General features: G+C 39.7%; 1 protein-coding gene across 3 annotated transcripts in view; it reads left to right on the top strand.

The window, feature by feature from the left end:
• Window positions 1-27947, top strand: part of TADA2A (transcriptional adaptor 2A) — a 55003-nt gene that overhangs the window by 4040 nt on the left and 23016 nt on the right. The window contains exons 3-8 of one of the 3 annotated variants that reach the window (XM_057535456.1): window positions 6581-6687; window positions 8400-8459; window positions 17518-17609; window positions 19809-19966; window positions 20929-21017; window positions 22598-22670. In XM_057535456.1, the coding sequence (XP_057391439.1) occupies window positions 6581-6687; window positions 8400-8459; window positions 17518-17609; window positions 19809-19966; window positions 20929-21017; window positions 22598-22670 (579 nt within the window). The remainder of the gene's footprint in view (window positions 1-6580; window positions 6688-8399; window positions 8460-17517; window positions 17610-19808; window positions 19967-20928; window positions 21018-22597; window positions 22671-27947) is intronic. The other 2 variants (XM_007190234.3, XM_057535457.1) reach the window with 2 other exon arrangements.

Raw genomic sequence — 27947 nt, 5'->3', positions numbered from 1 at the left:
GTGTCTCATTTGGGTTTGTCTGGTCTTGCTCTGTTCCTCATTAGCGATGTTAATTTTGAAAACCCAGTCAAGGTGTGCGTTTGAGTTCTTCACTGTTTAATGTCTATTTTTTCTCTTGCATCTAATAAGCAACCCATAAGGAGACAGTTTCAGGCCATAAAATATCCTGTTCCTCATCAGAAGTTCTCCCTAGTTAACATCCATTGATGATTTTTGCCTGATCCAGTCTTTACTACGATGGTCGCAAAATGATTTTTTCCCCTGCATCCAGCACTCTCTCCATGTTTACTAGTTAGCACTTAGCATTCTACTATAATCAAGAGACCTCCTGTTTCACTTATTTATTATAAGTATGCCCGCATGAATTCCTTTATTTTCAATGGTTTATAATTCATTATCATACTTACTTTGGTTCTCAGATTGTCCTAATTTGACCACTGTGAGCCCCTTCAAGCTGGCTCTTGCAACCTTGTGACATGCCCCTCCCCCCACCCCCATCGCTTTTTTGAGCATCTCCTTACTTTCTGGCATGGCTACATGTTCGAGGTGTATCTTCTACCTCCCATGCCCCAGCCCTAGAATCAGCCACTTCTCTGAGGAGCCCTTGGTCCTTTTAGAAAGGAATGACATTAGAGACCAAGATATGGCCAATGCTTATTGCTACTAGAGTATCTTGGCATCTGGGCCTTTTTGGCCCACAGCGCTGGGAAATACATGGTAGGTATACGCTACGTACATATATACCAGTATATGTACATAGTCGCATATACATGCATATATCCATAGATGCACTTTCTTAGAAATCGTGAGTTCACACTGATAACCTCCAGTTCACCTTCCTAGGCTGTTTTCTTGTCCCCCCACCACCACCACATTCCTTGTTTGTGTGTCCTTTCCTCAGTGAAAACCCTGGCTCCCAGCATTAACATGATTATTCATTTGCTCAGTCTTTTTTTTTTTTTTTTTAAAGTATTTTCTTAATTTTATTTATTTATTTATTTATGGCTGTGTTGGGTCTTCGTTTCTGTGCGAGGGCTTTCTCTAGTTGCGGCGAGCGGGGGCCACCCTTCATCGCAATGCGCGGGCCTCTCACTATCGCGGCCTCTCTTGTTGCGGAGCTCAGGCTCCAGACGCGCAGGCTCAGTAGTTGTGGCTCACGGGCCCAGTTGCTCCGCGGCATGTGGGATCTTCCCAGACCAGGGCTGGAACCCGTGTCCCCTGCATCGGCAGGCAGACTCTCAACCACTGCGCCACCAGGGAAGCCCTGCTCAGTCTTTTAATACATCCAGAATTATTTCAGAATTGCTCTGTGCATACCACTACATAACACAGACCCACTTCAACAAGTTCAGGATTTGTTTGCAATTCTCTGCATCACCCAAGACTGAAGGTCTGTTGTTAAATGTTCATAAGTTACTTGGATTGGTTCTTTTTTTCCCCTTCCTCATTGTGGCTATGGTATTCCTTTGAAATACTTTTGGGTTCATCTGTTCATTCTGCTTTCAGTTTTCCCTTCCCATATTTAGTGGTTTAATTTTCTAATTTGTAGAACATAAGTATGCTTCCAAAAGTCAAAGCTATGCAAAAAGGTATATTTGGAGAATTGTTGCTCCTTCCTAGGTCTCTTCCACTCCGTTCCATTCCCCCTCCTCCAACCCTTCGTAGGTGTCCAACTTCATTGTTTTCTAGTTTATCTGTCCTTTATTTCTTTTTGCAAAGACAAACAGACGTGTATATGTTTTTGCTTTTATTTTCCCTAATTTTTTCCTGAAAAGGTAGCATACTATGTATGCTCTTTTGTACCTTGTTTTTTTCACTTAATAGTATCTCCTGGAAATACGATGCTACTTTATAGAGATTGTTTATTTTTTATAGTTGCATAGTGCTCCATTATGTGAATGTACCATAGTTTGTTCAACTACTGTCCAGTGCTTGAACATCAAAGTAGTATTTTGCAGTTATAAACAATGTTCTAATGCATAACCTTATATTGTTGGAGGTGTATATTCAGGGTAAATTCCTAGAAGTGGGATTTCTAGGTCCAAAGATAAATGGATGCATTTATTTAGATACTGCTAAATTCCCTTCTATAGAAGTTGTGCCATTTTGCATTCCCACCAGCAATATATGAGGATGCCTATTTCCCCACAGTCTTCTTAAGAAAGTATATTATCAAGCTTTTGAAGTTTTGCCAATCTGATGGGTAAGAACTTATATCTCAGCGTAGATTTCTCTTATTATGAGTGAAGTTGAATGTCTTTTCATGTTTAAGGTCCATTTTATCTCTCTCTTTTTTTCCTAATTATCTCTTTGTGACTTTCATGGTAGGATTTTGGTCTTTTTTTTTTCCTCTCAATTTTTAAAAGTTCTTTCTATGGTAAAGATGTTAGCCCTTTTTCTGTGACATGTTTACAAGTATTTTCTTCTAGTTTATTTGCTTTTTAACTTTGCTTGTGGTGTTTTTTGCCAAAAAAGAGCTTTTTGTTTGTTTTGTTTAGTCAAATTTATTACTCTTTTATTGCCTCTGAAGTTTGAATGATGGTAAAAAGTCTTTCCCTCCTAGGTTACAGAAAAGTTCTGGAATCCTTTGTGAAGGACAGTTTGGCTATGTGTATCAGAAACCCTCTGTACACTCAACAGTTATAGTTCTAGGAAAATAGAAATCCTGAGGAACAAAATGTGAACTGTTATGTGTACAGGAACGTTGATCTCAGCATTTGTTATAACAGTGAAAAATTGGAAACAACTTAAATATCCACCAATAGGAAACTGGTTAGATTAGTGGTTCTCAATCTTATGAGACCCAGTGATTTCTTTTTATAATGTTTTTAAAGCCCCTTTTACTATTTGGAAATGAAATACATAGATAATATAACATACCTATGCCCATGATTTCAAAGAAATAAAAATAATGCCCTAGGACTTCCCTGGTGGCACAGTGGTTAAGAAATCCGCCTGCGAATGCAGGAGACACGGGTTCAATCCCTGGTCCGGGAAGATTTCACATGCCATGGAGCAACTAAGCCCATGCACCACAACTACTGAGCCTGTGCTGTAAGCCCGCAAGCCACAACCACTGAAGCCCGAGCGCCTAGAGCCTGTGCTCCGCAACAAGAGAAGCCATCTCGGGCTTCCCTGGTGGCGCAGTGGTTGAGAATCTGCCTGCCAATGCAGGGGACACGGGTTCGAGCCCTGGTCTGGGAAGATCCCACATGCCACGGACCAACTGGGCCCGTGAGCCACAATTACTGAGCCTGCGCATCTGGAGCCTGTGCTCCACAACAAGAGAGGCCGCGATGGTGAGAGGCCCGCGCACCGCGATGAAGAGTGGTCCCCACTTGCCGCAACTAGAGAAAGCCCTCGCACAGAAACGAAGACTCAACACAGTCATAAATAAATAAATAAATAAATAAAAGAACGTGAATTTCTAAAAAAAAAAAAAAAAAGAGAAGCCATCTCAGTGAGAAGCCCGCGCACCACAACGAAGAGTAGCCCCCACTCGCCGCAACGAGATAAAGCCCGTGCACAGCAACGAAGACCTAACACAGCCAAAAATAAATAAATAAATTAATTAATTAATTTAAAAAAATAATAATGCCCTAACTATACTATAGAAGATAAATAAAAGAGAAGTAATTTGTAATAAAGAATGTAATTTATAATAATATGTATCAATATGTTTAGACATTACAGTGGAAAACATAATGCCTTTAGTCAGATGCTTATACCCATAAGTCAAATCACTGAGCATATTACAACTACAGATGCACAGTGACTCACGTGTGTTGTATTGGTGACTCAAATACCACAAGCTTGAATAACTCTTAGTAAAGTTCTGAACAAAACAAGGTAAAATCTCCTCTTGACGTAATGCAGTTTCCTTCCTGGAAAATTCAATACATATTAAAACTGTCAAAAACATTTTGTTTTCTTTAGTATGGAATTATGTTCCAGGTCATGTAATTATGAGCAAGTTTTCACCTACTTGAACGTCTGGTGGGACATTTGAAAGTTGTGCAGGAGACTGGCCAATTCTTTGTTGTGTAGGAATATCTTGAGTGTTGAAGGATATCTAGCACCCCTGATCCCAGCCTGCTAAGTGCCAGTAGTGCTCCCTAGTCATTGTGGCAACAAAAAAGCATCTCCTCAGATTTCCATAATGCCTTCCTAAGAGGCAGTTGAAAACCATTAGGTTCGATTAAATAGATATAATGGACTATTATTCATCCATTAAAAAGAGTGAGGAAGATCTATGTGTACCATCATGAAAGATGTTGACAATATATTATCAAGTGAAAAAACAGACTATAAAATGTGTGGTATCCCACTTTTGTTAAAATATACACACACGTACGTAGAAGAAGGGCTGGAAATCAGAATGTTAATAGAGGATGACTTATACTTTATACTTTTTATTGTCTAAAATTTTTGAAACTATAAATTGGATTTTTACAAAATATATCTTTTTTTTAACATCTTTATTGGAGTATAATTGCTTTACAGTAGTGTGTTAGTTTCTGCTTTATAACAAAGTGAATCAGCTATACATACACATATATCCCCATATCTCCTCCTTCTTGTGTCTCCCTCCCATCCTTCCTATCCCACCCCTCTAGGTGGTCACAAAGCACCAAGCTGATCTCCCTGTGCTAAGCAGCTGCTTCCCACTAGCTAGCTATTTTACATTTGGTAGTGTATATATGTCCATATTACTCTCTCACTTCGTCCCACCTTACCCTTCCCCCTCCCCCGTCCTCAAGTCCATCGTCTACGTCTGCGTCTTTATTCCTGTCCTGCCCCTAGGTTCTTCAGAACCTTTTTTTTTTTTTTTTTTTAGATTCTATATGTGTTAGCATACAGTATTTTTCTCTTTCTGACTTAGTTCACTCTGTATGACAGACTCTAGGTCCATCCACCTCACTACAAATAACTCAATTTCATTTCTTTTTATGGCTGAGTAAGATTCCATTGTATACATGTGCCACATCTTCTTTATCCATTCATCTGTCGATGGACACTTAGGTTGCTTCCATGCCCTGGCTATTGTAAACAGAGCTGCAATGAACATTGTGGTACATGACTCTTTTTGAATTATGGTTTTCTCAGGGTATATGCCCAGTAGTGGGATTGCTGGGTCGTATGGTAGTTCTATTTTTAATTTTTTAAGGAACCTCCATACTGTTCTCCATAGTGGCTGTATCAATTTACATTCCCACCAACAGTGCAAGAAGGTTCCCTTTTCTACACAACCTATCCAGCATTTATTGTTTGTAGATTTTTTGATGATGGCCATTCTGACTGGTGTGAGGTGATACCTCATTGTAGTTTTGATTTGCATTTCTCTAAAAAACAATTACTTCTTGACATGAGGGTTTAAAAACTCTTTAGGTCAGTCATTGGCCAATTTTTTGTTATTGTTGTTGAAGAAAGTTTGAGGGAAGAAAAGCAAGCTCATATCATTAAAAGAAAAGGATGTGAGGAAGAAGGTAATTTGGTAAAAATTGACATTTAATATGAAATAATTTTTGTTCTTCCATGTCAAAATTTTAAATGGGAGAAGTGGGGTAGTTGCTGTTCCACATGTTTATTTTGAAGCTACTGCCAGAAAGATTACCTTTCTTTCCTCTGTCATTTTTTTCTCCAGGTCTTCATTTAGAAGCAAAAGAAAAGAACAATAATCACCACTTACAGGAGGGAAAGGTGCCTTGAAGAGTGTTTCTTGGACTTTAGGAAGGAAAATGCTATTGCAGAATGTGAGAAATTCTGCCCCAGGCCAAACAGATTAAATCCCTTCTCTGCCTTCAGAGCCTGTTTTCTTAGACTTCTGTTGATCAAAGAGAACAGCTCTGCTAGGTTGCCCTGACTCAAGAGTGGCAGAGTTTGGGGCAACCAGGGACACACATATCTGCATTTTTATGACTTTAGAGAGTTTGGATTGTACTCCTTGCCTTAATATTGCAGAGACAGTACTGACTGTCATTGGAACTGGAGGAAGGTCTGCTCTGTTCTCTGCTTACTGTGGGAGAAAGGGAGGGAGCTGTCCTGGGTTTAACTCCCAACCCAAATATAAAGTAGTACATCCCAAGACATGTTTAAAGGGTTTTTCTTTACCAACTTTTTATTATGAAAAATTTCAAACTTATAGAAAGTTGAAAGAACAGTACGGCAATTATTGCCCATTACCCAGACCCAGCAGTTATTAACGTTTTGTCAGATTGGCTTTATCTATAACTATATATGTGTTATGTAGATATGTGACGTTATTTTCCCCTGGGAAAATAAATTGTGGGCATTATGAAACTTCCAGTTAAAACTTGTGTTTGTAAATTTCTCTGCAGGGGCAATATCTACTTAAATACTATTTAAAATAATAGATATACTGTAGGTAGGAACAAAGCTGCCCTGAAATAAAAAGGAACATAATTTTTGTTTTTTCTTATTTGGAATGAGCTCATCTTGTCTCCATGAACTTTTTAGCACAGCTTACTACCTCGTGTAATCTTTTGCAGATTTTCACCTTCTCGCATCTAAGATAATCATAAGGTGTTTTGAAGCTAGTATATTTTTCTTTTTGTTATAGATGATCCCTCTGATAAGCCACCTTGCCGAGGCTGTTCCTCCTACCTCATGGAGCCTTATATCAAGTGTGCTGAATGTGGGCCACCTCCTTTTTTCCTGTGCTTACAGGTAACTCTTTAAGGGGAGGCTTGCCTAGTTTTATGGATATAGTAAATTCAGAGATGACTATCAATTGCTCAGAAGGACCATACCTTATTAAGTCTATTTTTTCCAGTCAATATTCAATTACACATTTTACCAGTGAAAAACTGGGGAACAGAGCAGGATGGATGAGATAGACTGTTGAATATTCCACTTCCCTGTGTCAACCTAATGCTGTTTTTACCAGTAAATTTCAAGTATTGGGACTACAGGAAATAGAATTGGAGGATTATTCCTTTTGATAGCACCTATGACACTGTTTTTTGTCTTACTGAAGAGTGATGTTTGGGCAGGTGACAAACCAGGGAACAAACTATTTCGTCGATGATGGTAGTAGTAGCAATACTAATGATAAGTGCTGGGCTTCTCTGGTGGCGCAGTGGTTAAGAATCCGCCTGCCAATGCAGGGAACATGGGTTTGGGCCCTGGTTCTGGAAGATCCCACATGCCACAGAGCAACTAAGCCCATGCGCCACAACTACTGGGCCTGCGCTCTAGAGCCCGCTAGCCACAACTGCTGAGCCCACGTGCCACAACTACTGAAGCCCATGCACCTAGAGCCCGTGCTCCGCAACAAGAGAAGCCACCGCAATGAGAAGCCCACACCGGAACGAAGAGTAGCCCCCGCTCACCACAACTAGAGAAAGCCCGCGTGCAGCAACGAAGACCCAACGCAGCCAAAAATAAATTTTTAAAAAATTGTTAAAAAAAAATACTAATGATAAGTGCTTACTCTGTGCCAGGCACTATCTTGAGTTGCATGAATTAACCTTTAAATCATAGCTGCAACCCTAGGAAGTAACTATGATTAGTATCCCTATATCATAAAAGAAACTCAGGCAAAGAGAGGTTAAATAATTGGCTCAGGGTCACACAGCAAATACCATATTTTATCAGATCCAAGATGCTATTGATTAAAAGAAACATCCCAATTTCAGAAATGTTAAAGTGTAAAAATGGCTGATGGAAGTTGTAATATACTTTTTATTATAAGATGAATCCACATTTCAGTGTTTTAAAATATGAAATCATACATGTCTTAGAATTGCTGAAATAAGCTAAGAGCCAGGATTCAAATTTAGGCAGTCCGCTTCCAGGGCTTATGCTTTTATAAAAGGAGGAGTTGTCCTAGGAAAAAGTCTTTTTTTCAGATCATTTTTTTACTCTATGAGGGCCATTGAAAGGCTGCGATCATGAACTTAACCTTCCTGTTGTGGCTGCAGACAAGACTAAATGAATTCTTAAAAACTCACCACAAGGGGCTTCCCTGGTGGCGCAGTGGTTGAGAATCTGCCTGCCAATGCAGGTGACACGGGTTCGAGCCCTGGTCTGGGAAGATCCCACATGCCGCGGAGCAACTGGGCCCGTGAGCCACAATTACTGAGCCTGCGCGTCTGGAGCCTCTGCTCCGCAACAAGAGAGGCCGCGATAGTGAGAGGCCCGTGCACCGCGATGAAGAGGGGCCCCCACTCGCCGCAACTGGAGAAAGCCCTCGCACAGAAACGAAGACCCAACACAGCCAAAAATAAAAATAATAAATAAATAATAAATTAAAAAATTTAAACAAAACAAAACAAAACTCATCACAAGAGTAAAATACCCACAAGCCATCTTCTATCCTTTAAGAAAGCATTTCAAAACGTAGCTTTTTGGTAACTTAATTTTCCTTTCTTTTGCAGTGTTTCACTCGAGGATTTGAGTACAAGAAACATCAAAGTGATCATACTTACGAAATAATGGTAATGATGAAGTTGTAGGAATTTCCCTTCATTTTCAAGTATTATACTGGGAATTAGTCTTTTTTTTCTTCATCTGCAAATATCTCACTTTTCTTTCGCCCACTTCTGGATTAGGTAATCATTGCCCAATAAGCTTTTTAGCATTTTATGGATCGTCTAAGGCATTTAAGTCCAAAAAATCATTTTATATACTCAGATTTTTGGTTTAAGTTAGAAGGAATTTAAAGGAAGTGCTTTTTGAGATTTACTAATATAAGGATCAGAGGTTTGTGGTTTTCTAAGTTCATAGATAAACATGTAGTAAATGTGTTGTCGCTGTGTTTGGCTAATGGTATTTTTATGTGGTTTGTGTGGGAAGTGGTGATACTTATATCTGGCACTCCACCTCCCCAGCCTTGGGGAAATTAGTTACCCTCGGAGAGTTAAGTTGTAAAATGGATGTAGGGTGAATAACATAGTAATATACAAAATCACTTTGAAGAGGTAGACTGACTTTTAGGCCAGAATAAGACTTGGCTGTAGGGGCTTCCCTGGTGGCGCAGTGGTTGAGAATCCACCTGCCAACGCAGGGGACACGGATTCGAGCCCTGGTCTGGGAAGATCCCACATGCCACGGAGTAACTAGGCCCGTGAGCCACAATTACTGAGCCTGCACGTCTGGAGCCTGTGCTCCGCAACAAGAGAGGCCGCGATAATGAGAGGTCCGCGCACTGCGATGAAGAGTGGCCCCCACTTGCCGCAACTAGAGAAAGCCCTCGCACAGAAACGAAGACCCAACACAGCCATAAAATAAAATAAATTAATTAATTTAAAAAAAAAACTTAAAAAAAAAAAAAAAAGACTTGGCTGTAATTTGATGTTTGCCACCTCTAAAGAAGGAATGAGAGGCAGATGTTGGTAGTGTCCTTCCAATATCTGGCCAGAGGAACGGGCACTTTAATAAGCCAAAGTGAATATCTGGTATGCTTGACAGGTGTATATACAGTACCTTTGTCAGTTATCAGAGCCTAACTCCTAGTTCACCAAGTAGTTTTCTTACATTTGGCCTCCCATGTTGTTTTTCTTACAGGAAGGAATGCTGGTTGGGCATCTACTTGACAGTAATTTCACATCATGTGTTAATCCATTGATACATGTGTTAGTTTTCTCTTGCTGCCGTAACAACTTAACCAAAAATGAAGGAGCTTAAGACAACACAAATTTATCGTCTCACAATTCTGTTGGTCAGAAGACCATTAAGCTCAGTGGTTTGCTCCAGATTCTGTAAGGCTGAAACGAAAGTGTTGACCTGTCTGGGTTTTTATCTGGAGACCCTGCGGGAGAATCCACTTCCAGTCTACTTCCATTCTCATTCAAGTTGTTGACAGAATTCACTGCCGGGAGGTTGTAGGACTGATGCTACTGTTTCCTTATTACTTGTTGGCCAGGGCTTACTCTTAGTCTCTAGAGGTTCCTGGCCCCCATTCTCAATATTCAAAGCCAGCAATGGCAGGGAGTTCTTGAGGGTTACTGATGAAATGCTTGGCGTCTCTCTGACCTCTCCTGGTTCATCTCTCCTGTGCTAAATCTCTCTGACTCTTCTGCCTCTCTCTTCTACTTTTAAGGGCTGTGTGATTATATTGGGCCCACCAGCATAATCTCCTTATTTTATAGTCAGTTGATTAGTACCTTAATCCCATTAGCATAGTCCCTTCACAGTAATATCTAGTTAGTGTTTGACTGAATAATCAGGGGACAGGAATCTTGGGGGGCACTGGGGGACATCTTTGGAATTCTGTCTACCGCAGCGCTGTAGTATATCTACTTCAGTCTCTTAAAAGTTTAGAAAGGGTAACTCAGCATCTCCAAGTCTGATTATTTATGAAGTCTTATTTCAGTGAGTTTCTGGGCCTGTAATGCTGAGAGTCAGATCCTGGTCCATAATGAATTAGTCAAAGAAATGCTCCTTAGTAAGAGTTCTTGGCAGCCAGCTGTCTAGCCTTCCCCTGCCTCTTTCTAAACACCCTCAGTCTTCTAAGTAGTTTCTTCACTAATTATAAGATTTGGAATACATTTTCTAATATCAGACTTTGTTTTTTAGAGCAGTTACAGGTTCACAGCAAAATTGAGTGGAAAGTACAGAAATTTCTCTGCCCCCGCAAATGCATAACCTCCCCCATTATCAACATCCCCCACCAGAATCGTACATACGTTATCATTGACGAACCTACATTGACACCTCGTTATCACCCAAAGTCCATAGTTTACATTAGGGTTCACTCTTGGTGATATACATTCTATGGGTTTGTAGAAATATATAATGACGTGTACCCACCATTATAGTATCATACAGAGTAGTTTCATGGTCCTAAAAATCTTCTGTGTTCTGCCTGTTCATCCGTCCCTCCCACCAGCTCTGGTAACTACTGATCTTCTTACAATCTCCATGGCTTTGCCTTGTCCAAAATGTCATATAGTTGGAATCATACAGCGTGTAGCCTTTTCAGATTGGCTTCTTTCACGAAGTAATATGTATTTATGTTTCCTCCATGTCTTTTCATGGCTTAATAGGTCATTTCTTTTTTAACACTGAATAATATTCTGTTGTCTGGATGTACCACAGTTTATTTATTCATCCACCTACTAAAGGACATCTTGGTTGCTTCCAAGTTTTGACAATTAAGAATAAAGCAGCTGTAAATATCCATGTGCAGGTTTTTCTATGGACATAAGTTTTCAACTCCTTTGGGTAAATACCAAGGAACATGGCTGCTGGATCACATGGTAAGAGTATGTTTAGTTTTGTAAGAAACTGTCAAACTGCCCAGAGTGGCTGTACCATTTTGCATTCCCACCAGCAATGAAAGAGAGTTCCTGTTGCTCCACATCCTCGTCAGCATTTGGTGTTGTCAGTGTTCTGGATTTTGGCCATTCTGATAGGTATATAGCGCAATCTTGTTGTTTTAACTTGCATTTATCTGACAACATATGATGTGGAACATCTTTTCATATGAATAATTTTTTTTCCCTTTTGTTAATTGCAAAATGAGTGAAGGGTTGGGGGAGAGTATGGTCAAAGTAGCTGTGGCTTTGAGTTCATTTCACCAGGGTTATCAGATCTTCAGAAAGTTGGCTTATTCTTCCCAAATTCACACAAGAATGCCTAGAACCAGAATACAAATTTATTCATTTGAATTGTGAAAATAATTCCTTAAAGGATAATTCAGTATAGTTTGGGTAGATTGAAGTTATCCACTGCTGGAAAGCTGACCATGAGCTCTCTTCAGCTGTTCTGGGCACCATCCCTTCTGCATAATGCTGACGACACGAAGTTTCACTCCAAGTCCACCTAACTCTTCAGATTACATCATCCTTTTCTGACATATTCTACACCCATACAGACACATTTCAGAATTCTGTCCTTTATTTTGTAGAGCTTTTGGAGGTTACTAATACTCTCTTTTTTCTGCTAGTCTTTATCTATTCCCAGATAAGGAAAAGAAGAATCTTTCCTTCCGTAGGAATGATGACCAAATTTTGCTTTTCTACACATGAAGCCACTAAAAACTTGATTTTTTCTCTTTTTTTCTTTTTGCATATGAAGCCTCAGTAAACTTTAAATGGTTTTCAGTACTTTTGCCATCTCACAGTGCTGTATTTTTGGAAGTTACTCATGCTGTAGTGGGTGGTGCATTAATCAAGATTTCTGAGTTCTTTGCCTATTTTTGTCTTATAATTCTTAGAACCTTGAACAAGTCAAGGCACCTCTTTCAGCCACACCCTTTATACCAGTGATTCTTAAACTTTAGTGCATAAGAATCACCTGGAGATTCTTAAAATTATAGATTCCTAGGCCTCACTGTTAGAAATTCTGGTTCGGTAGGGCCAAGATTGGGTCCAGAAATTGAATAATATTGATTCAACTTTAAGAAAAACTGACTTATGCCCTTTTATTTTTTGGTGTAGAAAGTCTTTCTGGTTTATCTCACAGTAAAGTTGGTAAGGACTAATTAATATTCTAAAATACACTTTTAGAAATAACAGGCTTTCCAACTATGAGTTGTCATATTTACCTGTATTTATGGTACTTTCCAGGTTGTGTGATTATTTTGAATTTAATACAGACATAGATTCTGAAATTTCTCTTTCGGATCTCGTATCTGAAATACCTCATGTGAGGCATATTCCTAGTATGTGCTCAGATAAAATGTATTGCTTATTAGTAATGTAATTTCACAGATCACAGATTTTTTTTGCCATTAACAAAAGATAGAACAATTTCTAAACGCCTGTGTGATCTGAGGATGTCTTGTGTCACTTTTTTTTTTTAACTTATAGTAAATTTCAAGCATATACTAAAATACAGAAAATGGTGTTTCAGTTATCTGTTGCCCCCTAACAGCTGCCTCAAAACTTCATGGTTTAGGGACTTCCCTGGTGGCGCAGTGGTTAAGAATCCGCCTACCAATGCAGGGGACACGGGTTTGAGCTCTGGTCCGGGAAGATCCCACATGCCACGGAGCAACTAAGCCCGTGCGCCACAACTACTGAGCCCGTGCTCTAGAGCCCACGAGCCATAACTGCTGAGCCCACGTGCCGCAACTACTGAAGCCCGCGCATCTAGAGCCCGTGCTCCTCAACAAAGAGAAGCCACCGCAATGAGAAGCCCGCGCACCGCAAGGAAGAGTAGCCCCCGCTCACCACAACTAGAGAAAGCCCGCGCGCAGCAACAAAGACCCAACACAGCCAAAGATAAATTAATTAATTAACAAACAAACAAACAAAAAAGCTTCGTGGTTTAAAATAACAACCATTTTATTATCTCTCACAGTTTTGTGGGTCAGGAATTCAGATTGGCACCATGAGAGTAGCTTTCATTGGTTCCACATGGTGTGCTGGGAATGGAAGTCCAAGGGTTTTTTTTCACTTTTAGCACCTCAGAATGGCTTGAATTGGTTGAACTGGAACATCTTAACTGCCTGAGGCCTTTGGTTCCTCTCCAGGTAGCCTTAGGGCCTCTCCTTCTCCATGTGGCCTCTCCACATGGTCTTTCCAGAAAGGAGGCTAGAATTCTTATGTGGTGGTTCAGGGCTCCCAAAGGCGAAAAAGTAGAAGCTGCCAGGCCTTCTTAAGCAAGTCACAGGTTCAGCCCATATTAAATGGGAAGGGACCACATGAAGATGTGAATTCTAGAAGTTCATTGGGAGCCACCATTGTAATCGCTACCACATATAGTGTAATAAATTCCCATATACCTGTCACTAGTTCTTAAAATTACCAACTCATACCCTATCTTGTTTCATCTAAACCCGTACCCCTCCAGCTTATTTTGAAACAAATCCCCTAGATATCCTATCATTTCATCTGTAAATGTCTCACTAGGTCACTCTAAAATTTTAAAGTAACTCAGGTCACTTTTCACATTTCTCCAATCATCTCAAAAAAGCTTTTTAAAAAAATCTCTGCTCTCTTCTCCACACCTGAAACAATCACTATTCTGATTTTTATCACCATAGATCAGTTTCGCATATTCTAGAACTGCATATAAATGGATTCATTCTGTATGTACTCTTGTTTCTGGTTTCTTTCATTCAGCATGTTTTTGAGATTTATTCAAGTTGTATATAATAATAGTTCATTCTTTTTTGTTACTGAGTAATATTTCATGGTATGAATATAGCACAGTTTGTTTATCCATTCTCCTGTTGATAGAGACTGGGCTTTGCCTAGTTTGGGGCTATTAAGAATAAAGCTGCTGTGAGGGACTTACCTGGTGGTCCAGTGGTTGAGATTTCGCCTTCCAATACAGGGGGTCTCGTCGGAGAGCTAAGATCCAACATGCTTCAGGGCCAAAAAACCAAAACATAAAACAGAAGCCATATTGTACCAAATTCAATGAAGACTTTAAAAATGGTCCACATCGGGACTTCCCTGGCGGTCCAATGGTTAAGGCTTCACCCTCCAATGCAGGGGGTGTGGGTTTGATCCCCTCAGGGAGCTGAGTTCCCACATGCCTCATGGCCAAAAAAAACAAAACATAAAACAGAAGCAATATTGTAACAAATTCAATAAAGACTTTAAAAATGGTCCACATCAAAAAAAAAAAAAGAAAGGGACTTCCCTGGTGGTGCAGTGGTTAAGAATCCGCCTGCCAGTGCAGGGTACACGGGTTTGAGCCCTGGTCCAGGAAGATCCCACGTGTCGCAGAGCAACTAAGCCTGTGCACCACAACTGCTGAGCCCACGCTCTAGAGCCCGCGAGCCACAACTACTAATCCCGCATGCCACAGCTACTGAAGCCCGCGTGTCTAGAGCCTGTGCTCTGCAACAAGAGAAGCCACTGTGATGAGAAGCCCACGCACTGCAACGAAGAGTAGCCCCCGCTCGCCGCAACTAGAGAAAGCCCGCGCAGCAACGAAGACCCAATGCAGCCAAAAAATAAATACATAAATAAATTAATTTTTAAAAAATACTTTAAAAAAGAAAAAAGAATAAAGCTGCTTTGAACATTTTTGTATAAGGCTTTCTGTGGACATATATTTTCGTTTTTCTTGGGTAAACACTTAGGAGTGGAATTGCTGGGTCATAAAATAAATAATTATTTAACTTTTAAGAAACTGTCAAAAAGTTCCCTTAAATGGTTGTATCACTTTACACCTCAGCTAGCAGTGTATGAGAGTTCTGATTGCTCCACATGCTTGCCAAGTTTTGTTATTGTCATTTTCTTCATCCTAGTATTCTAGTGGGTTTCATGAATGTGTAGTGGTATCATCATTTTTCTCTTACCTTTTACAGTGTTATTTGGAATTCAGATATGGTCCATACATTCCAATTGATTGCCTCATAGATTTATCCTGTGGGTTCTCCCTCTCCCTCCCCTCCTTCCCTCACTCTTTCTCTTGTTTCATATAGTTTGATTGTTTAAAAACCTGGGTTTATCTTATAGATGTTAGTGCAGTCTAGATTTTGCTGATTAACGTGTTCCTCTGACTTCTGTGTTTCCTACAAATTAGTAGTTAATATATACTGGCTATATCAGATTCATTCATGATCATTGTTTAGATCTTTTCTTCTGGGATTGCAAAATACATAGTTATCTTTCAATTCTATCACTCCTTTTAATTTATGAGATTAAATAATTCTATAAAAAGAAATTTCATTATCTATGTGGTCACCCTGAGGTAAAGTTTGTACAGAAGGGCAGGATAAATTATTTCCATTATTTACTAGTTTTGAAAGTATGAGTTGGTTCCCTGGCATCCTCTAGATATTTAGAATGTTTAATGTGTTTTAATCCTTTGCAGTTATTTTTAATGCTCAGATGTTCCATTTTTGGTCAGTGGGAGCCTCTACAAGTTGACCTCTGAATCCTTTTGACAGGACTCTTTTAGTCTTTGAGAGTTCTTTGCTTTCCAGTGTAACAAAATGTTCCAGTCTCATCTTGTACATTTCCTACCCAAACCTGGAATTGCCTTTTTCTTCAAGGAGCCCTGGTTCCTTTAGTGGGAAATTGTATTTAGAGACCACATACTGGGTACTAGAAGTGTTAATTGCTACTGGGTTAGTCATCTTTTCTAGACCTTTTCATTGAACAGTGATAGGAATTTTTAAAATTTCTTGTACAATTTTTAAAGGTTACACATCATTTACAGTTATTACAAAATATTGGCTATGTTTCCTGTGTTGTACAGTACATCCTTGTAGCCTCTCTTACACCCAGTAGTTTGTACCTCCCACTCCTCCACCCCTGTATTGTGCCCCCTTCTCCCCCACCGGTAATCACTAGTTCTCTATATAGGAAATTATTGTTTTAAGACAAATACATCATGAGTTCATACTAAAACTTCCTTTTGTTTAAAATTTATTTATTAATTAATTTATATATATATTTTTTGGCCGCATTGGGTCTTCATTGCTGCGCGTGGGCTTTCTCTAGGTACAGCAAGTGGGGGCTATTCTTCGTTGCGGTTCCCGGTTTTCTTATTGCAGTGGCTTCTCTTGTTGCGGAGCATGGGCTCTAGGCATGCGGGCTTCAGTAGTTGTGGCACGCGGACTCAGTAGTTGTGGCTTGCGGGCTCTAGAGCGCAGGCTCAGTAGTTGTGACGCACAGGCTTAGTTGCTCCGCAGCATGTGGGATCTTCCTGGACCAGGGCTTGAACCCATGTCCCCTGCATTGGCAGGTGGATTCTTAACCACTGCGCCACCAGGGAAGTCCCCATACTAAAACTTTCAATTCAAATAACAAGACTACACGGTTTTACATAGCCTCATAGATCTTACATCTCTTTTTTTTCCCCAAGCTCCAAGTCCCACTGTGCAGTGACACCAATACAGTTACTTATTTGCTTTACCCCACAGCATATCAACATATAATAATCTCAGAATAACGGTATCAACAGTACTTGAAAACAGTTTAAGATTTTTTTGGCAGTTCCTTTTAGTTTTAAGGTATATTCTACTAGAAATATATAGTCAAGTTACTGTGTTTTAAAGTCACTTGGGATTGTTTCTTCCTGTGTGATTATGCCTTAAAATTAATTCATGGGTTTATTTGTTACATTGTGCTTTTGATTCTTTTGATTTTAAAATTTAATAGTTAATGTACAGTATTTATGTTTTCAAAGTCAAGTCTACAGACAAGGACTATTCAGAGAGGTCCAGCTTCTATCCTTGTCCTTTCCACCCTATTTCCTCCCTCCCTCCCCCATAGGTAACCTTGGTTTTAATATATGGTTTATTCTTGCATTTTAAATGATAGAAATATACATATTTGTATTCCTATCTTTCTTAGCTAAATGGGAACATACTATAATACTTATCTCTACCTTTTTGCTAAGTTTAAAAAACATGTATTTCTGCCTGAGTTACAGTGGCATTTATGGTTGATAATATTTTTTGTAGACTCTTGTAGCTAATGGTGGAAATAGAGGCGGCGGGGTGTGGACAGCTAATAAGAATGTACTTTAGGCACCTCTCAATACCATGAGAATGACAGCCATTTGACTATAATTAGGATTACATTTGGGGTTGCCGGGTTCCATTTCTGTGTCTGTTCTTAGGCCAAACTTTTTCTTCCTTAGACCTCAGATTTTCCTGTTCTTGACCCCAGCTGGACTGCTCAAGAAGAAATGGCCCTTTTAGAAGCTGTGATGGACTGTGGCTTTGGAAATTGGTAAGAGCTTGGGAGTAAGGGTTCTCCTGCGCTAGTGGGCTCCAAAAAGAAGATGCTGTTGAAGGTAAAAGGAAGAGCCTCAGAAAAAGGAGTTTGGGGGCCATATGTTGCTTTTCTATTGACCCGTGACTTAGAGACAAGTCCTCTTCCCCTCTGCACATTATTTTCCAAGGCCTAAATGCCTCACAGGGCTATGAGATGTTCAGTGGTCCATGACTGACAGCTCTAAAGGGCTGCTTTGGACATATCCACACAAGGAAGGTTGGTTATTCCTTTCTGAATAGTGGGGAAGTGTAGACTTATTAGTTATTGCTCCTTTCTGATTTCTGAATTTTTCTTGGCTGTAGATGCCCTCGTCATTTAAGTGAGTCAAACTTTAGACAGCCGTGGCTTACCTGAGATTCAAGTTTGACAGACTGCCTATCCTCATTCCCTGTTTTTAGCTTGTAGATACCTGCAAGAACTGAATAGCACTCATGGCTGTTGCCATGTGAGGCGACACTGCTTACTAATAATACCACCACTTTCATTTTTACCTTTTGGGAGTACTTTCACACCGATGATTTCATTTTTTTTTTTTTTTTTTTTTTTAAAGTGAAAGAAACGTACTGGTTGTTTTTTTTTTTTTAATTAATTAATTAATTTATTTTTGACTGTGTTGGGTCTTCGTTTCTGTGTGAGGGCTTTCTCTAGTTGCAGCAAGCGGGGGCCACTCTTCATCGCGGTGCGGGGGCCTCTCACTATCACGGCCTCTCTTGTTGCGGAGCATAGGCTCCAGACGCGCAGGCTCAGTAGTTGTGGCTCACAGGCCCAGTTGCTCCACGGCATGTGGGATCTTCCCCGACCAGGGCTCGAACCCGTGTTCCCTGCATTGGCAGGCAGATTCTCAACCACTGCACCACCAGGGAAGCCCCGATGATTTCATTTTGTGAACTAGATAGCAGAGGCATTTTTAAATATATTTTGTTCATGAAGAATCTGAAGCTTAGGGAGTTAAAATGACTTCTTATGACCACATAGTTTATTAGTGAAGGGCCCTTAACTAGCTCTTCCCTGTCCTGACTTCCTAGTGTATATAATCTATCCTGATGTTAATAGAATATACTGTGCTGCCTCCCTTACGTCCAGGGCCTTGAAGAAGGAGAGTTGAGTTCAGTTCACATTTTGCTTGTATACATTCATTCAACATTTATTAAGTATCATAAAATACTGTTTACTATGGGAATACAAAAAAAGATAGAAAAAGTGATCATTCGCTTGCTAGTCAAGAAGCTTATAGTCTAGTAGGGGAAGCAAAATATATGTGCAGATGATTGAAGTACACAAAGCAGAGAGCATAGTAATGCCTTAGGAGAAAGACAAGTGAAGTACTGTGGAAGAGAGAAGCTGAGAGCAGACTTGGAGAGATTTCACCTCTACCTTTCCATCATCTGGGCCAGGAGTCAGAGGTCTTAAGTAAAAATTAAGTGGCTTTGTCACTTAGGTGCTTTGTGTTCTTTAGCAAGTTTCTTAATCTCTTTGGGCCTCATTTTTTCATCTGTGAAATTGAGATAGTAAATACACTACACAGTTAATACTAGGATTTATTTAAATTATGTTATGAATATTTCTAGCTGAGAGCTTGGTCTGTCGTGAGAGCTCTAGTAAAGAAATGTTTGTTCATGTGAAGTGTTTTGTAAACTATAAAACGTGAATATAAAACTACTCTTATGTGCATTTTCAATGTTCTGAAGTGGCTTATTATTATTTATAGCAATTCTTTCGGTGGAGCCTAGCTTACATATTTTCTAGTGGTCTTCCTTTCTTTTGGTAGAAAGGAAAGGGCTTTTTATTTTTGTATTTTTTTGGCCATGCTGTACGGCATGTGGGATCTCTGTTTCCCGATCAGGGATCGAACCCGCACCCCCTGCATTGGAAGGGCGGAGTCTTAACCACTGGACCGCCAGGGAAGTCCAGGAAAGGGCTTTTTAAATATTGTTTCTGTATCTCGGAATAGCAGGATTTGGGACATCAGATTGCACCAGTACTATGTTTATATTTGTCTCAATGTTCTGCTGATAGCTCCATGATATCAGTTTGGAGGTGTCAAGTTCCAGACATTATATAGGTAGGACTTAAAATATGGAAAGAACAAACCATGCTTTGACCATTATGTATAAATGAAAGCGCTACTTCCTCCTCTCCTTTTCCACACTCTAGGCAGGATGTAGCCAATCAAATGTGCACCAAGACCAAGGAGGAGTGTGAGAAGCACTACATGAAGCATTTCATCAATAACCCTCTGTTTGCATCTACCCTGCTAAACCTGAAGCAAGCAGAGGAGGCAAAAACTGCTGACACAGCCATTCCATTTCACTGTAAGTACCTCCCTCTATCAGTAAGAGAGCCCAGTATTCAGCTCATTATAATTAATCATCTAGTGTTAAGTCCAAGAAGCAATTTGTTATTTTTGTTCACTTGGTTGTGGTAATAATAGCGAACTTTTCGTTTTCTTTTTTTTAAATCTCATGTGACTTAGGGACTCATGGGTCTTCTAACAAAACATAACCAAACCCATGATGAATTATAAATGGACATCTTTTCTGAATGACTCCCAGAGCACGAGTAATGAAATATGAATGTTTTTCTTTCCTTGCCTCTTTCCTCCTACTCTCTGGAAACAGTTTCATAGGTGACTAACTCAGAACCTGATGATACCTCCTATTTGGATAGCCCTTTGGATGTTAGCACTTTGTTCTCAAATGCCTTAGACCATTTCTTCCTCATGGCAACCCAGTGAGACAGGCAGAGCAAGTGCTTTTGTTTTGCACACAAGGAAACTGAGATTCAGAAAGGTTAAATAATTTGTACAAGGTCATGGGACTAGTGGATGTTACAGTAGAGCCTGGACTCAATTCTGGCTTATTCCAAATCCAGTGGGGTTTTTTGCCTGTCGTTGGATGGGATTTGTAAATTGAGATTGGTCCTAAGGGGTAAGGGAGCTGAAGCAGACAGGGTAAATACTTAAGTTCTGTAATACTGAAGAAAAGATCCTTGATTTTCTTTCATATTAGGAAAGCAAAAATAAAAGGGAATTTCTGTATTTACTTAGAGGATTCCCTAAGTCTTAGTTTCCTTTTCAAGAAATCAGTTTGTTTCCATTAATACTTTATCTTTTTTTACTTTTTCTTTATAAAAATCTCTTGCATTTTATTTATCCTCTCAGACGCTGTCTTTCTCCAAACAAAAATATTTCAGAGTCTAAATGAGAACTTTCTTTGTGTCACTTTTTTTATGCCAGTATTTTATTAAGTAACTAAGAAAAACTTAATTCTTTCAGCTACAGATGACCCTCCCCGACCTACCTTTGACTCCTTGCTTTCTCGGGACATGGCAGGATACATGCCAGCTCGAGCAGATTTCATTGAGGTAAGGGAAATTTGTCTTTGTTTAGGATGAGGCTATATCTCTTACCTATAGGTTCCATACCACTAAAAAGAGATTTTCATAGCACTGTAACTTGTCGAGCCACATTTTCTCCATTTGAGTGCCTTTTTCTCATTTGTAAATATTTCTTTTAGAAAGGTAAGAGTTCTTCAGAACAAAAACTTATTTCTTTTTTTTTTTTAATTTATTTATTTTATTTTGTTTATTTTTATTTTTAGCTGCGTTGGGTCTTCGTTGCTGTGCCCGGGCTTTCTCTAGTTGCGGGGAGCGGGGGCTACTCTTCGTTGCGGTGCGCGGGCTTCTCATTGCAGTGGCTTCTCCTGTTGCGGAGCACGGGCTCTAGGCGCCTGGGCTTCAGTAGTTGTGGCACACGGGCTCAGTAGTTGTGGTGCATGGGCCTAGTTGCTCCGCAGCATGTGGGATCTTCCCGGACCAGGGCTCGAACCTGTGTCCCCTGCATTGGCAGACAGATTCTTAATCACTGCGCCACCAGGGAAGCCCCAAAAACCTATTTCTTAAGTTTCATTCCACATCTAGGGGGTTTCGAGGTTGTACTATATGAGGGGGTTGGCAAACTTTCTATTAAGGTCCAGATAGTAAATATTTTAGATTTTGTAGACCGTAAGGTCTCCTTTGGAACTAAACGTTGCCATTATTATACAAAAGCAGCATAGATAATAGTAAACAAATGAGCATGCCTGTGCTCCAGTAAAACTATTTACAAAAATCGGCAGTGGGCTGAATTTGGTCTATAGGCTGTAGTTTGCTGACCTCTGTACTATATTCACAAGTTTATAAAGAATGATGAGTGTGTATAAAAACTACATGTTCTTCATTCAGCCATGGAGTTAAAAGCCATGTGAATGTAGTCACAAGTCTCTTGATTTATCACGTAATCCGCAATTATAGTACTCTTGGAGGTAATTAAAGTTTAGCAAACTACAAACAATTTTGCTAGCCACACCCAGGTCAGCATTTTGTTCATGGCAGCTGCTATTGTAGAGCTACCTCAGAGACACTACCCCTACAGATTGTAGTCATTGAATAGAACATGAACAAATCTACCCATTGAGCTATGTAAGCAATATTATGGGATAAATAGAGCCCTAGATGGTGGTAAAAAGGTAGATGAATTAATACCAACAGTTTTCTTACCTAAATATTGGTTAGGCCAAAAAGTTCATTCGGGTTTTTCTGTAAGATGTTACGAAAAACCGGAACGAATTTTTTGGCCAGCCCAATAGTTGAAGGGCTAGTAGGAGTTAGATTTTCTTGAGTTAGATTTCATGAACAGACTACTTTTAGTTTTTAGAACAATACGTTTGGCTTTATTCCCAGACTCATAACTTTCTCATTTTTTGCTGTCACTGCTGCCTGAAAGCCTCTCAGTTTTTTCCCATGACTTATTTACTTATGGCAGTTGTCCTGGCCTTGTACCCCGTTCAGTACTTTTTAACAAGTGTTTGTTTATATATTTGCCATTTGCTTCTAAAGCATGGCTCCTGTAAAGGCATTACTCAAAGCTGATGGATTTCAGATGGGAATTTTTTTTCCCCAAACAGGAGTTTGACAATTATGCAGAATGGGACTTGAGAGACATTGATTTTGTTGAAGATGACTCGGACATTTTACACGGTAACATTTTATTACAGCCAATGTTTTTATTGATTGCAAACTGTGATGACACTGTATTGGGTGCTAGAAATATAAGAATGAATAAAACATGTCTCCTGCCCCTTATGGGACTCAAATTACAGTGGTTAAGTTGCTGAACTTACCCTGTTGCTGGGATTTGACCATAATGAGACAGATCCTTTGTGATGATGGTGAGAATGTTGATCATATAAGGGTAGTTGGGAATATCCCATCCCTTGGACTGTGTGAGCTTTCTTTTGGCTGAGATAAGCCTACACTGAGGTAATTGGTTAAATGGCCCTCACTGCCTCCTTAAAAGAAAGGGAATCAGGGTGAAGACCTTGGGACTTCAGTAACAACTGCTGATACTAGATGTTCACTATAATTTGTTACCCCAAATTTCCCATAACAGGGGAAAAGAATGGAAGTTCAAGAGTTTTTAGACCAAGATTGGAAATCTCTTGTTTCTCAGAACTGTTGAATTTTTAGCACTTCTGAATTCTCATCTAAGATTAACCCTCTAAGGATTTATGTCAACTCTTTTGTTATAACGTAAATGGCTAATGCCAACAAGCCTTTTAAAAGTGGATGGTTAGACTTTCAGTGAATGTCTTTTTTTCCTTCTTTCCATTTTCAGTGAACTACATATTTAAAATAATCCCCAATCTTCTGTTTCATTTCAGCCCAGAATTGAGGGTGATGCAGTAGGTGAATAATGCTCCTTTGGATTCTGTATTTCCTAAACAACATCTTCATTGCTTTTCTTAAATGTATATCCCAGGTAGGAAAGGCAAGTTAGAATCCTTGTTGAATTTTAAATCAAGTTTTCATGTTGCATTAACTGGTCCTCTGTCACTTGAAGGGGAGTTTTATTCTTCTCTCCGTAGAAGAGCTGACTAGATATTTGTTACATCAGATCTGGGACTAAGAAAGAGTCCTCATAAAAATTTTACCTTTAGAGTTTTTTCTCTACATATTTCTTGAGCAGTTTTCTTTGCAAAATTTCATTTCTCTTCTCCCACACAACTTTAAGGAAAGTCAAAGTGACGTAGATTGAACTAAAAGAGGAAAGCTTTAAAGCAAACTGCTTTAGCATTCACTAGAGCCATTGTGTTTGTTCAGTCTTCCATGTCAATCTCTGCTTTTCAACCCTGATAATTCATGTTATTGTCTATTCTCACCTCGTGTGTCATTCTCTTGAAGGCAGTGTGCAGGTTGCCATTCAGTATTTCTCGTCATACACACCAGCTTTAATTAAAATGGTATTGTTTCCTGGCTTGTATCTTTCTTATCCAGAATGCAAAAAAGCAGTTTCATAAATATCATTCTTTTAGATACTATTCAAAAGTACTGAACTTTTGAAAGTCAAAATCTCTAATGTCAGTCATGGCTCAACTATGTAAGGGACTTGCTGAATCACTTCTCCAGGCCCTAATCCAAGGTCTTCATTCTTAAGCCTCAACATTATTAAGAAAACTGTAGTAATGGTTGGTATTTAATTTCACTCTTCATCCTTTGTGGAAGCATGATTTGCAATTTCTGCTGGTGCACCTATGGTCCTTTCTGTAATTAAGTGGGGGCCAAAGGAAAAAAAAGCAAAAAGAAGCAATTGATTAGCAAGTTTTATTTCAGTTAGCATTTCAAACCTATAACATACTTTAGTTATTTGTGTTCTTTCTACAGTTTCTACAGCCTTTTAAGTTATTTGATTCTAATTCATTTGAACTAAGAATCAGTTATTGATTGTTATACATAAGTAGTTTTAACAGCGCTTATATAATAATCCCTGCGTCTCCTTTCCCTCCCTGCCTAGTAGTGAACTGTAAGGTGTTTAGATGGGTGCTTTTTAAAAGGTGATAGCGTCATGAAGAGGTTTGGCAGGACTGGAGATCAAAGGGATGACTTGCTGGTACCACAAAGGGATGCTTTGTTTATGGCTCTAAGTTCTCATATTAGCTCCTTTGGCAGTATGACCCACTGTCCAGTTGGGCACATTTTGTTCCAGCAGTTTCTCCTGGAACTCTCAGTGAAGGGGACTAGGAGCCCAAGGAAACTAGGAGGGAATGAGAAGGAGCTCTTTATGCACACCTAGAACAGAAAGAGGGACACATATTTTGTGCACATCAGGACAGTGATTCAACCTCAGGCTTGCTTCTGAGTCACTGTGGTCTTGGGCAAGTCCTTGGAATTTTGCATGCTGTTTCTTTGTGTCCCTGGCCAACAAAGAACGGATGATGCTGATTAGTCAGGGTGAATGTCTCCAATGAAAGGGGGTACATAATTTAGATTGGTGTTATTGCCATTCCATTGTACCATTATACTCTTAATATCACGGAGCATTAATAACATTCCTTTTATGTTTCCTCACTTACAACTACTGGAAGGAAGTAAACTGTTTGCCTGGGCTTTGTATCCCATCCCCTAGAGAGATTGCATCTAGAAGAGTGGGTGATGCCATGAAGCTCTTTTCCTCACCCAAGACTTTTGCTGTGATTCATGGGATTTGTCTAATAAAGGGGGTTTAAATGGCCCATGATAGAGGCCTGGGACACAATGGAGGGACATGTAATTACATTCCACCATACCAGAAGTCTTTCAGAATGGGCCCCCAAAAGATATTGCATGTGAAGTAGTGTCTAAGGAAGAAAATAAGGAGGTTCTGAGATCCCTAAATGACACCTCCTCGTATTTTATTGAAATAAGCAGAAATTATTGGTCCAGACAGAGAGATGCAAAAGACATAACTCGGCGCTCCCTGTGGCATGTTGTGGGATGTCAGTGCAGACACACAGCATAGTTTCCTTTTCCTTAGGGGACATCGCTCTCCATCTGCTTTCATTTGGGAAAATCTCTCCTAAATTTGTGGACTCTTCTTTCTCAGAGTTTCACAGGTGCTAAGCCCTGGGTGCAGCATCTTCTAATCATTGCTGGCCCATAACCCAGGCAAGCAAGAGGCATCATGAGCTCCTTCCTCTGCACTGGGCCTGTGTTTTCAGCACTTCTCAGGGTTGCACATTAGAGCAGTTTACTCTCCTTCTATTTGGAAAGCCAATTTCAGCAAAATTCCTTGGCCAGATGTGGATACTCCCCCACTTTTTCCCCCCAAATTTTCTTTCTTTGGTCCGTATTGTCAGCCTTTAGAGCCTTTAACAATTAGTCGATCAGAGGTCCAGCCTGGTCACTGTGCCCATTACCTACCTATTGGCAGTGCCCTTCCCTTGATGGTGATTTGGCTGCTTTATGTTTAGGACTTTTTAGACATAAATGCTATTAATAATAATAGCTAATACATATAGCACTTACTGTTTGCCAGGTACCATTTAAGTCCTTGACACATATGAACTCATTTAATCCTCACAAAACTCTTTGGGTTAGGTGTTATTACTATTACCTCCATTTTATAGATGGGAGAATTGAGGAGTAGAAGAGTAGAAATCTCAAGTAACTTGCCTGAGGTCAAGAGGTAACCTGCAAGTGGCAGGGCCATCTTGAGTCTATGCTTTTAATACTGTGCTATACTTAATGTCTCTACAACCTTGAACCTTTTTTTTTTTTCTTTTTAGATTTCACATTTTTTATCTTCTATAGCTTAACCACATTCCTGAGAAGTGGAAATAGATATTTTCCCATTCTACTTTCAGAGAAATGCACAAAGGAGTGAAGTGACTTGGCTAAGGCTTCCTAGTTGCTGACTTTAACCATTAGGTCACATGGTTGTCTTTCCTTCGTAGCACTACTTGTGTACATCTCGGCCAAAATCTTTGGGGGGAAATGACTTTTAAAAAGCTTTGCTTCTGGGGAATACCTGAGTCACAGGTTTGTGCTTGTGTGCTTGCAGTAGGGATTTTGATTGGCTTCCCTGCAGTTAAGGCCTCTGAGTAGGTTTTCTTGCCAAGCAAGCAGTAAGTGCCTTCTGTCACGAAAACAGAAACATGTTGCCAGCTATTTTGAACAATGTTAGAAATACACTGCAGTGGGAAGGAGCTGCCTCTGACTTCTGCCCACTTCTTGAAATATTTTAAGGCCAGCCATTTGGAAACTTTGTTATCAGTCCCCAATGTGGTCACAGGGAGACTAGTCATCCCCCAAAACTGAAATTTCAGAGGCCTGGCATCGGTGGAGAGGTTATGCGTGCTTTGGGTTTGTTTGTTTTTAAGGAGCTCTGGGTCTTTGCCTGCTTTACTAGACCCTCCAGTCACTTTAAGTAGAATATGAACCTGTGACTCTCATTCTTTCAGCGTCTGCCTCTCATTTCTGTTCTGCCTGCTGTGCTGTGGTCCTCCCTGGGTTATTCATGCAGTTAAGATCTTATAATCAGTTGCTGCTATCTGAGTGTGCTTCATAAAGACAAGGGAGAGCTTCAACTATGAATTTTTCTCTGGGAGAATTCCAGTTCTCCTCCCATTTGTTTCTCTGTGTTCCCTTCCTTCCCTTTGTTCTCCAGAGCCAGTTGTACAAGTTTAAACTACTGAAATGATCAAGTACCAGAGCCATTTATCAGCAGGACTTATTTATAGAGTTTTTTTGTAACACAGTCTCTTCAGTTTTTTTCTGTTTAATTAAGTCATTCCCACACAAATCTCAAGAAACAACATGATAAGTTAGTGTCTTAGAAAAATTACAGAAATATTTTGTCAAAATTAGCACTGACTTCCACAGGATCTTCAGGTAGTTTCTTTCCTATTGAATTCATCTTATTATTGAGTAGATAAACGAGATAAGGCACCTAAAGAGCCTGGAACATGATAAGTACTCAGTAGATGTTAACTATTTACTTAGCTATTTTATTTGCTTCTCTTTCTGCCTTGAACTGTTGACGTCCTAATTTCTCTTTCTCATAAGAAGTAAAGGTAGAGTCCACTATAAAACTTGTACTTGGTTGTACTGCATGTCAGAGACAGTTCCTCTTCTCCCCATTCCTCCTTCCTCTCCCACCACACAGTTACGTAAAGTGCATCTCCACCAGCACAGCGTTCTAGAGCCTATCATTCCCCAGCGGTTGTATTAGGAAACACTGGCAGGGTATGGGGCATTCTGTGGTACCTATGCTTCTATACGGAACACATGTAAATCAAGAAAGGGTTCATTTATAGAAAGAGTTCTGCAACCTGAAAAAATGTTTGAAAACCATTGCCTTAAATCTTGGACCTGATATTATTGAATTATTTTTAGTTTGTGGGCAGTTATGAGGAAAAATGAAGCAATGTTGTTTAAATTTTTAAACTTGTTAGAAATGAGCAAAAGATCCATGATAGTTAATACTTTTTTTTTAATACT

Source organism: Balaenoptera acutorostrata, chromosome 20 (assembly GCF_949987535.1).
Source record: "Balaenoptera acutorostrata chromosome 20, mBalAcu1.1, whole genome shotgun sequence".
NCBI classification, from domain to species: Eukaryota; Metazoa; Chordata; class Mammalia; order Artiodactyla; family Balaenopteridae; genus Balaenoptera; species Balaenoptera acutorostrata.
The sequence above is the reverse complement of the archived record's forward strand: the minus strand, read 5'-3'. Positions and strand labels throughout refer to the sequence as shown.